Source organism: Etheostoma cragini, chromosome 22 (assembly GCF_013103735.1).
Source record: "Etheostoma cragini isolate CJK2018 chromosome 22, CSU_Ecrag_1.0, whole genome shotgun sequence".
NCBI classification, from domain to species: Eukaryota; Metazoa; Chordata; class Actinopteri; order Perciformes; family Percidae; genus Etheostoma; species Etheostoma cragini.
Genome location: NC_048428.1, coordinates 1,688,021 through 1,699,076, shown reverse-complemented (window position 1 = coordinate 1,699,076; position 11,056 = coordinate 1,688,021). Strand labels below are relative to the sequence as shown.

The 11,056-nt window shown below is 38.5% G+C and overlaps 2 protein-coding genes across 6 annotated transcripts in view; both read right to left on the bottom strand.

Moving 5' to 3' along the window:
- Positions 1-1,345, bottom strand: part of cpne3 (copine III) — a 10,133-nt gene extending 8,788 nt beyond the window's left edge. For 3 of the 4 annotated variants that reach the window (XM_034862683.1, XM_034862686.1, XM_034862685.1), the window contains exon 1: positions 1,199-1,273. The gene's annotated coding sequence lies outside the window, so the exon portion shown is untranslated. Of the gene's footprint in view, positions 1-1,198 lie in introns of all 4 variants that reach the window. The other variant, XM_034862684.1, reaches the window with a different exon arrangement.
- A 1,427-nt stretch (positions 1,346-2,772) lies between these two features.
- LOC117938196 (copine-3-like) overlaps positions 2,773-11,056 on the bottom strand; it is a 13,837-nt gene continuing 5,553 nt past the window's right edge. The window contains exons 8-17 of one of the 2 annotated variants that reach the window (XM_034862689.1): positions 9,828-9,926; positions 9,574-9,660; positions 8,975-9,034; positions 8,648-8,781; positions 7,297-7,351; positions 7,093-7,144; positions 6,548-6,681; positions 6,076-6,312; positions 5,860-5,974; positions 2,773-4,427 (exon numbers count right to left, since the gene is read on the bottom strand). In XM_034862689.1, coding sequence (XP_034718580.1) covers positions 5,864-5,974; positions 6,076-6,312; positions 6,548-6,681; positions 7,093-7,144; positions 7,297-7,351; positions 8,648-8,781; positions 8,975-9,034; positions 9,574-9,660; positions 9,828-9,926 — 969 coding nt within the window. In that variant the 3' untranslated portion in view covers positions 2,773-4,427; positions 5,860-5,863. The remainder of the gene's footprint in view (positions 4,428-5,859; positions 5,975-6,075; positions 6,313-6,547; positions 6,682-7,092; positions 7,145-7,296; positions 7,352-8,647; positions 8,782-8,974; positions 9,035-9,573; positions 9,661-9,827; positions 9,927-11,056) is intronic. The other variant, XM_034862688.1, reaches the window with a different exon arrangement.

Below are 11,056 nucleotides of genomic sequence, written 5' to 3'. Positions count from 1 at the left end.
GTAGGGCACTAGGGCCCCAACTGCAAGAACCAGCTTTGGGGGGGCCCAGCTTGCAAAAGGTTGAGAACCCCTGAGTTAACGCGTGTTTGCACTCAAATTTGATATAAAGATGCAAGATTTATCAGAAGGTGGAGGACCTAACGTAAGGCTACTTCTGCAAGTAAAAATGTGTTGAAACTTGCAGTGAAGTTACAACTAAAAAGGAAAATTACGTCAATCATTATTTTGGAAGATTTTTAATAGGGATGGTCCAATACGATTTTTTGCTTCCCGATACCGATTTTGATACCTGAACTGACATATCGGCCAATACAGAGTACTGATCCGATACCAGTGTAAATATATTACAATATGTTTTAACAGCTGTTTACTGCTATCCCTGCATGATGATATAATGTCTAACAGCTGTATGCTACTATCTGTGTATGATGATATAATGTCTAACAGCTGTATGCTACTATCTGTGTATGATGATATAATGTCTAACAGCTGTATACTACTAATATCTCTGTATGATGATATGATGATATGATAGTATACAGCTGTATACTACTGTCCCTGTATGGATGTGATATGATTTCTATCTTTGTGGTCGGTCTGGCAACAAAGATATAACAGAAAAAGAAAATAAACAAATTACTTTAACGTAGATTTTCTCTAGGGCTTTATTACGTGGTATCGAATCGTGCATAAACTCCACTACTTCCCGACAGCGTCTTAAGCAGTATCGGATTGGAACATCGCGAATTTTTACTATACATTCAGGAGCTGGCAACACTTACCATAAATTGTGACAGACGTAAATGTCCTAATATCATCTAGGGCTGCTACATAAACCCCCAACGTTAATGTCACGTGACGCCACAAACATCAATGTAATTTCGGATTAGGGTTATTAGGACGTTTAGTATGACTATCTAACAACTAACGTTACAACACGTAGCTAGCAAGCTAGTACAACACCGTGGTCGAGTCTCGTAGCTAGATAAAGTGGCGATAACTCAAGCAAGTTCTTTCACTTCAAGTACTTGTAGTTAGTGGGGAGGGGAACAGTTGATGAGTTAGTTACATTAAGAGAAACTACAACCGCTAGCTAGCTAACGCTAGCTAACGTTAACTGGGCCAGTAAATGCTAAATAAATACATTGGGAAAACACGTTAACTTCCGCACACTAGCAGCTTCTGATTAAATTCAAACCTACCTTTAAAAGTGTGTGGACGCGTTACAGGACTCCAAACTAGAAAATACTTTTGTAGCTCGAAACGTTAACGTGTCGCGAGTTTGCTTGGCTGCCCTGCAGTGCCTTGACATGCCAAAGTGACCACGCCCACCCCACCCACCAAAACGACATCGTGACGTCCATAGACATATAAAGATATCTTTATTATGTCTATGGTGACGTCTGCTGCTACAACTGGGAGGTTGTTGTTGTTGTGACAACCCCGTTTTAGCGCGACTGTATAACTCCTAATTACAGATTAAGCTATATTATGTATTGTATTGTATTGTATACCGGAAGTTGTAGTAAACTATTATGTGACTAACTCATTACTTTTTAATCACGTGAACACTTTTCACCAGTGGCGTGTGCAACTGTAAAACATAATTTAATCTTTAAAAAAAAAAAAATGTTGTATTGTATGTATTATGTAAGCATGTTTCTAATAGCTTAAATCGGGTCACTTTATTTTGAAAGGTTTTTACTTACCGGAAGTCTAACTGTGCTCTCGTACTTGCATTGACGCAAACTTGATCAATTTCAACTTGTTATGCAGTTGCTGACTGTGGCTGTTTTATATGTTGCAGGGTTTTATGTTTGAAACTGATGATAATACTAATAGTACTAATATGAACATAAATGTGAATACCCTTGATGATACATTATATACAGTATAAATGTAATAATAATTTCATTTATCTGCTTGGCTCCAACTCACATCTCGAGCTAGCATCAAGTCAAGGAGACTCCTCCTATTATTATGTTCAATTTCTTTTTGATGCACATAAGACAAAGTCCCACGTCTGTTACAATTTGGTTGTGAAAATGAATTCAGTATTTCTTTATTTTCATGAGAAGGAGACAGCATCAAACATGAATAAAAAGAATTTATTTGATAATTTGAATTAAAAAAAATATTGAAGTAGAAGCTGGCTATGGTTTTGTAGGTCATTTTTTTGTACTTGCATTGCATATCATATTTACATTTAAAATCAAATATGAAGGAAATCAAAGTCCATGACCAAAACATGTACAAAATATAGGACAATGCCACAGTGATCGGTGAAAACAACATATATAAACACCTACATGTACACTTTGTAAAATGTATTTCCATAACAGTCAGTACATTGTGTCTACTCTTGAGACAGAGTGAACTTTTAGTGTACATCGTAAACATGCATTTTACCAAATTAAGCTTACTGATATATCTGATATACTGATATACTGATATAATATTATATCAATCATATCAAATCAACAATATAACAATAAACTTTATTTATAAAGAGCTTTTCAAAACAAAGTTTCAAAGTGGTTAGAGTATTAAATGGTGGAACCAGGTTTAAAACATTTCAGGCCTTTGGCAAATAAAATCAGACATTTTAAGTAATACAAAAAATGCATTAAGAAAAAAAAAAAGTAAGAAGAATAACATATCCATATCCAAAGATAACGTAAGACAAAAACAATAACAGTCAAATAAGACAAGATACAAATTTAAACAGTGTAATTCATTTAAAAATGTAAAAGGTTTTTTTTGGTTGAAAACTAATTTAATAGTCATTTAAAAGAGGTCATTGATTCTGCAGGTCTCAGACCCTCGGGCAGGAACGAGGGCTGATAGGATCGAGCCGGGCAGCTGCATTTTGTACCAACTGAAAGCTTTAGATGGCTTTTTTGCTCAAACCTAATTTAGCTGAAAGAAATAAAAGCATAGCTTCTTGAGATCGGGCAATAAAGAAAGAATGTAATCTTTTGAGATGTTCTTTAGTAAACAGGGTTAATTTGGTTTACTTGTTTTTCAAAAGAAAGGTCGCTGTCCAATACCATACCCAGGTTTCTGGCTGTAGGTTTGAAATTTGAAGAAAAGAATCCAAGAAGTTTTGTAAACTAGGGTTGTACTTTAGAGGACCGAAGATAATGACTGCATTTCCGTATTGCTCTTAACTGAAGAAGAGTTTGGGAGATCCAGCACTTTATATCTGACAGTTTCCCCCCCATTGATTTATTGGGACATAAATGCACCATGTTGTGTCATCTGCATAACAATGGTCCTGCAATTTGTGTTTGTTTACCATATGTCCTAGGATGGAGCCTTGGGGAACACCACAGGTCAAAGAGGCCAGGGATGAGGAGGCATTGTCCATATCTACTCAGAAACACGTGTCTGATAAGTAAAATTTAAAACATTTTAGTGTAGTACGCCTCAAGGCAATCCAATACCGAGTGATCCACTGTGTAAATGAAGAGCTCAAATCCAGAAGAATTCAAAATGAACCAGGATTAGCTTTAAGTAAAGGGTCAATTGTTACTCTGATTACAGAATATTCAGTAATATGACGTTCACGGAAACCTGATTGACTATCGTCTCACATATTATACGTATTAAAGTAAACAATATGGAACTGAATGCATTTTCTTTTAAAGACACTGACTAAAGTACAAAACCACAGCAAAGACACAGTGTACAGTTTTTTGGGTGTAAAATCTACAAAAGGCATCAGACAAACTTATTAATCCATTATGTAAACATTACTCAATTGTACTTGATAGTCTTTGCTTTGTCCAATGTCTATGATTTCAAAGGAAATGTTAACAGCTTAATTTCCCAGGGACCAACAAGCAAGTGGTCAGTGTAATATGATGACATGCTGGAGGAAATACCGATATTAGCAGAACCATGGTGACGACATTTAGCACTCCACCCCTTTCATGTAGACGTTCTGACAGAGATAGCGGTTATTAGCTGCTGCAATTTTCCACAAAACCAAAGACCTTGAGTCAAGCCACGCTAGTTTCAATTAATGCCTTGGAAACTGTGCAGTCGAATTACCTTAAGTCTTAATAATCCTGGCACTTGAGTCACATAAGGTCATACGTTGGTTTCACATTAGCTATCTACATGTTAGGACATGTTTGACCATATCATTATATTGTCAAACACTTCCTTCCTATGGCTTTATACTATTGGTCCATAGTATATAGAAATTGTTGCATGGCTGCCAGACTAGATGTTGCATGCTCATGCGGTATTCTGAGGGGAATCGTTGGTCCTCAGGATACATCACTGGACGGGGCAGATGCTGAGCGGTCAGGGAGAGGTGTGTCGCTTTGGGGAGGCCTTAAACTCATGGTATTGAAGAAGCTCACCACCTGACCTGGGACTTCTGCCAAGACGCTCTGAGCAAGGACTTCCTGGGGACACTAAAGAGAAGGAGTAGAGAGACAGAATGATAAAGATATACAACAACATGTACAAGGAAATACCACCACTACAGATATTCCTATGGTTTCAGCCTTAATAAAAAAAAAGGTTTGGCAGAAGATTGGAAAGCCTTAGTTTTAAATGAAGTAAATAAAAGCAATAGTATGACATTATGGGAAATCATATTTTATTACTTTCTGGCAAAGAGTCAGATGAGAAGATCAACACTGCTGTCATATCTGAACACTAAATATACGTCCGGTTAGTTTAGCAGAAAACAGGGTGAAACAGCTAGTATTGTTTTTTTTTAACTAGGGGTGTTAAAGGGTAACTTCGGTTTTCTCGACCCGGACCCTTTTTTCTATGTTTTGTGTGAAAGTGACTGATGTGATCGACAATATTGAACCCACCGGACTCCATTTAAATAATCACTACTTTTAGCGTGTATAGAGCCAACATATTTCCACATGTAAATGGGTGAATTAAGGGTTCATTTCAACCAAACCAGAGTGGTGATTGTTGGAACAGTTGACAGAAAGTGCTTGCAGGCCGGGATGAAACTGTAAACAAAGAGGGAGGAAGACTGAGTGCTAAGGACTAGGCTAAAGCTAGGCTAAGCTTTCCTCCACAGCACTGCGGCGGAGGGACTGGCTAGTCCACACAGCATTCTGGGATAGGAGAGAAACATGCTCTGGTTTATTGGAATTTCTTTAAACCAATCACAGTCGTCATGGGCTTCGCTGGGAAAATAGTCTCGGGGAGGAACTTGTTTTGGTGGAACACGTGTACCTTCAAAGGTTGTTTTACTTGGAAAAGGACATACGGAATAAAGACATTCATCCGGCCAAACTTTCTGCGGCTCCGGCGCAATCCCAGAACTTTGTAGATATAGACTAGGCTAAAGCTAATTCTTAATCAGCAATTACTACGCAGCAGTCTGTATTAGGCCACATTTAGGTTCTCAGAAGGGGGAAAAAAATATTTTTGGAAGTTGTGAATTGATTTAGAATCTTAGAAGATTAGACTGGCAATTCTTGCATTAATCGATTCTTTCCAACACCCCTAGTGAAAACCACTATTTGCAGTTTTATGGAGCCGTATGTGCTGGACAACATCTAGGCTCTGAGCAGTCTCCAGGAAACCACCAAGAAATAGTCAATCCCACTGTAAAAGCCTTCTTGAGTTAGAATTTTAAGCAGAGATTGTCCATGCCCTGACAAGTCACACTCATATAGACCCACAGTACATGATGACATAATGTTCTGCATACTGGGAATTGGAAAGGATATAGAAAACCCCCCAGAAAAAAACAGGGTGGTGAATTAAGTTTACAAGGTTGCACAACTAAGCTTCTACTGAAACGTATTCAGCTTTGGACAGATGCAGGGAAGAAGGGGAATGGAGTTAGGTAGGTGCTGGAGGTACTCCTACATTTCTAGGAAGGAGTGGGCTCGCTGGGGGGCTTCAGGTCAAATAAATTGAAGAAGGAGGTCACTTGGTCAGGCAACTCTGCCAGTACGCTTTGGGAAAGGGCTGCAATGCCTGCCTGAAATAAGATTTTTAGACATTCAAATGTATGCAGAAATTAAGAAATGAATTTTAACAAAACGTATGTCTGCAAACACTTTGCTTTATGATATAGCTTACATTCTGGAACTGCCTGAATGGCACGAACTGCACAATGTCCCGCAGGGCACTCTCGCCTACAGCGGAGCGTAAAATCCCATTGTCTCCATCCAGGAACTCCATGGCACTGAAGTCCGCCCCCCCTACCCCGACAATGATGATGGACATGGGCAGACGAGAGGCGTTGACGATGGCGCTGAGCGTCTGATCCATGTCTGTGATCACTCCGTCAGTGATGATCAGCAGGACAAAGTATTGCTGTGAAAACATTGACATATGAGGGAACGACACAAGAAACTAATTAATAAAATTATATGGAAGTGGTTTCCACCTTCACTCACTCGTATCATGTGGAAAAAGAAGAACTTACTGTTGAGGTTATTTTGTCTCTATTTAGCGGCTACTTTCAAGCGACAACTATGGGGAACAAACATTTGCGCACAACAGCCACAACAATACTACTTTGATTGATTTTAAACTTCCAGCAACTCACAGAGGCCGTCTCCTGCTTTAAGGCTTGCAGGCCAAAATTGGCTACGTGGTTGATGATTGGGGAAAAGTTTGTGGGACCATAAAGCTTCACCTGGGGCAGGCACTGCTGGTAGGCTTGGACAACACCCTCTATACCTAAAACACACACACACACACACACACACGTTAAAAAAACTAAGTCTTACGGGACGTTGAGAACCATTTTATACATATTTCCATGTACATAATCCAAATTTAAAGCCCCCTGCAACCTGATGATCCGTTTATATTAACTTAATAAATGACTTTAACTCCAATTGATAATGTAAATTGTTGTCACATTTTGTGGTGACTGATAAATTGATCAATCATTTCTCCACTAGTTGGTGCAGTAGTTACATGGTGCTTTGCATATTCCATGCCACATTTTTCCCATAGTCACCAAATCTGTGAACAGCAAAATGTCCTACATGTCTCATGAAACACTCCCCCCCCCAATTTCCACAGGATGCGTAACCCCCAAAATTCCTTATGAGAATTTTCACATAAGCTTCAGCCTATTATTACCTGCACAAAATGGATTTGACGGATTGAAGTTGATGGGAAACTCGTGGGAGACCTGCAAAACACATTTTAATGATTAATACTAAACTAGGTCTCACAACAATCTATGAGTTATGACCTTAGTTGCATGGATACATTTCAATATCCAAGTATGTTTTTAACTAACTACAACAAAACAATAACTAACTTAATAACACAAACAATTACCTGCCATGAAGGAGGGACCTGGGCTCCGAATCCAAAAGCAGGGAACATCTTGTCACTAGAGGAGTTGAAACAATATAAGTGTTATTGTCAAAGTACGTTTACACATACAAAGGATCAGCCTGGAGCTCTGGTGATATCTATAGACATAACAAGACATTTAAGGAGATTACATTACTGATTCTCATAGTGAAATAGTGGATACATTTTATTTAAAACACAAACATTGAATGTTAGGACGTTAAAGCTATAGTGCGTAGATGCTGTCTCCCCATGAGGAATTCTAAGTAATGACAACAACACTGTCGGTGCGTCCACATGACACAAGCCTTCTGTGAAAGAGTACACCCCCTCCCCATTCATCCACCCACGCAGTTGCTAGTGGCCGAGGGGGACATGAAGGATTAAGAAAAAAAACAGGATTGACTCTTCAGAAAAAGGGAATTATCTTCGCTCGCGCTTCTGCACAGAAAGGTCGCCGGACGCCACAATCTTCTGAACGTAGTCATACTGAGAGATACAGAGAGAGTTGTGTGGAGCTGATGGTCTTATTTCTATTCGAAATTATTTGGCAATGCCTTGAATGTAACGGACGTCCATTAAAATGCCCATATTACGTAAAATAGCACTTTATCTGGGATTCGGGGTGTTATTTTGTGTCTCTGGTGCTTCAACACGCACATGAACTTGGAAAAACAACTATCCATGCTGTTTTGAGTGAGATCCAGTTTCTGAATGTCCTGTCTTCAGTCTCCTGGTGAGCCGTTCTAAATCTGCACAGCTTTCTAAGTCTTTAGCAGAAACAAGGTTGCTAACCGTAGCATGCCCATTATCTCTTCAAGAACTACTTCCTGTCCCTGTTCTGCAGGTATTCCACAAGTTGCCCTCGTCTAGAAGAAGTCTCCCAGCTAATCCTGCCTTGGACTGACCAAAGCTGGAGAAAGAGTTATGTATCTGATGGGATCTTACAGAGCTACTGAGCATGTGCAACACCCAACAAAGATAGTATAGAAGTGAGGTGTCTCACTCTGGAGCTAAAACAGAGACCTAAACACACAGGGTGAAAACAGGATCTGCAGTGTGCAGTACAACAACAAAATATGTTTAAAAAAAAAAAATTAACCATGTAAACCTATTCTTGTACAACCTCAAAATACAATTATGAACCTGAAAATGAGCAGAATATGGACGCTTTAATTACAAATTACGCATTAAAGCTTTAAATATTCTAAATTGGTCTGTCTGACTAATCAGCAGAGGGGAAAAAATGAACAGTTATGCCTAAATGATTTATGGTGTATTGTTAGTCTACTTTGATACCAAAATAATACTTCATATATAACATTCTACGCACCTGTCGTAGTCCTGGATGACATTACCCACTGCCCAGATAGCTGCCAGGTATTCATTATAGCCCTGAGGGTTGATGTAATGGAGGGACTGGGGGGAGCCGGGATTCCCGTTGGAGCCTGTGAAATCAATAGCAATCTTCCCCGGATAAAAAAGGAGAATATCATTTAAGATAACGCTTTGATAACATCATTATAATTGTTTCCTGAACACATATCTACTGTAATAAAAATAAAAACATCAACATGTAAATAGTAGAGATATTTTGGTGGTTTCTTCAAAGACTCGTTAAAAAAAAGACACAAAAATCACAAAGATGTGTAGGACTCACAGTGAAGTTAATCTGACAGCCGCCCATTATGTAATCCAGAAAGGTGTATTCCTTCACTATCTGAAAAGAGGTATTGGTGACAAGAAAATACTTAATTATTTTAAGATAAAAACACATCTGTATACAATATTTTTGATAATTTACTAGTGTAAACAAATCCCAGGTCAACTGGCGAGATGGACACACCAACAGCTACAGTGAGTTGATAAAACCTTTCTTTTTAAAACTCTGTGTACACAAACAATGTTCTTAATGATGGAGTTCATGTGTAGAGCCCCTGGTGATGCTTGGAGCAAAGTCTCATGTTGTGTCGAGCCTTCTTAGTGTTTTAAAAATAGTGATGTTGATTGTACTAATACCCTGGCACTCCCATTCAAAAGGCCACTTGACTGAAAAACGATAATATGGTAAATCTTAAAAGTTGCGTTTCCTTCCTAATTAAGCTTTTAAACTAAAGTTTGACTCAGGTATATTCACAAAAAGCCCCTTGAGAGTTACTCTTTAAGTCATCTGAACATCTCAAGATCTTGTCTTCATGTGGAGTATGCATGTACTGAACAAAGAAAACAAATACAGAAATATAAATGAAACCACAGTACCTTGCATTTTTTTACAACAATAACACCAGAGTTTTTGTATCCTTTCTTCTTTGCTTTCTTCTTACTATTGATGCATTCAAACTCGGCCTGAGAGGAGCACAGACACACCACACAACTGTCAGGCACACTACTTTAGCTTGGAGAGAATCCCTTTTTGTTGTTGTTTATGCACCAGCTAAAATGTAAAAACTGACAAGAGAGCGAGAGAGCGAGAGAGAGAGAGAGAGAGAGAGGGAGAGAGAGAGAGCACTCACTGCATATCTTTCTGTTGCCTGCTGTATTTGGGAGAGTGTGGTCTCAAAGGATCCAATGAAGTCGTGCGATCCACTGTTGTTGTGGTCATAACAATCTACCTGGGAAACGCAACAGTCAGGAGAAACAAGACAAATCCAATCAATTCGTTTGAGCAACAAAATACGTTTATATTTAACTTATAAACTACCATCAGTGTGGAATGAATCAAAGCAGGTGAGACAAATGCATGCTCTGTAGGGGTGGACGATTCAGAAAATGTCCCGATTCGATATAGATTTTTAAGATTTGATTCAAAAATAATTCTCGATTAAAGAAAACGATTCACAGCATGTAAATGTAGTTACTTTCCCAATGTAAAAGTATACACGCCATTAAAAAACAATTGAAATAAAAAAATACATATATATATATATATATGAATCGATTTTTGGAATCCAATGAATCACTTTTGAATCAGTAGAGCTTGAATAGATTCATGAATGTGAATCAGTTTTTTTTTGGCACATCCTTAATGCTTTGGGGTGTGAAGCATCAAATGTGAGGCAACACACTGATATTTAAAAAAAACACACACATGCACAGACACACACAAGCCTGCTATTTGACAGAGGGGTAAAGGTCCCACTACCTCTACCTATCTGCACACTGTAGCTACTGAGTGCCTTTAGCATCGAGACAAAAGACAAACAAGTCTAGACGGCGTATGGAGCAACCAGTACGGATCAGACAAGCTGTGTGATGCTACAGTCGATTAGCTAAGAAAGCTCATGGATAACTATGAAAGGGGATCCGTCTTAACGGAAAGCTACTACTTTTAGGGAAATTGTCCCGTTGGTTGACTTACCCGTTGATCCATATAATTACTTTATTTAAATCAGGTAATTTAAATAATAAATATGCTGAGTGACAGTAGGCCACTAGCACAGACAGAGAAAATCTATAAAAATAAAAATAAATAAAATAAAATGTATTTAAAGTGCTCATATTATGCTTTTTGGCTTTTCTTTTTTAATTGTTATATATCGTTTTGGGCATGTTTAAGTGTACAAAGTGAAAAAGCCCAACATCCACCCCAAAGTACCATGTACAACAGAAAACACTGGTCACAAACTGCTCCAAACAGCTCTGTTGTAGTCTACGTTTTACTTCAGAGACAAACACGTGTCACTTTGTAACACACGTTATAATGCTCGCCTAGCTTGGCGTGGCACGCCCTCATACTCTGCTT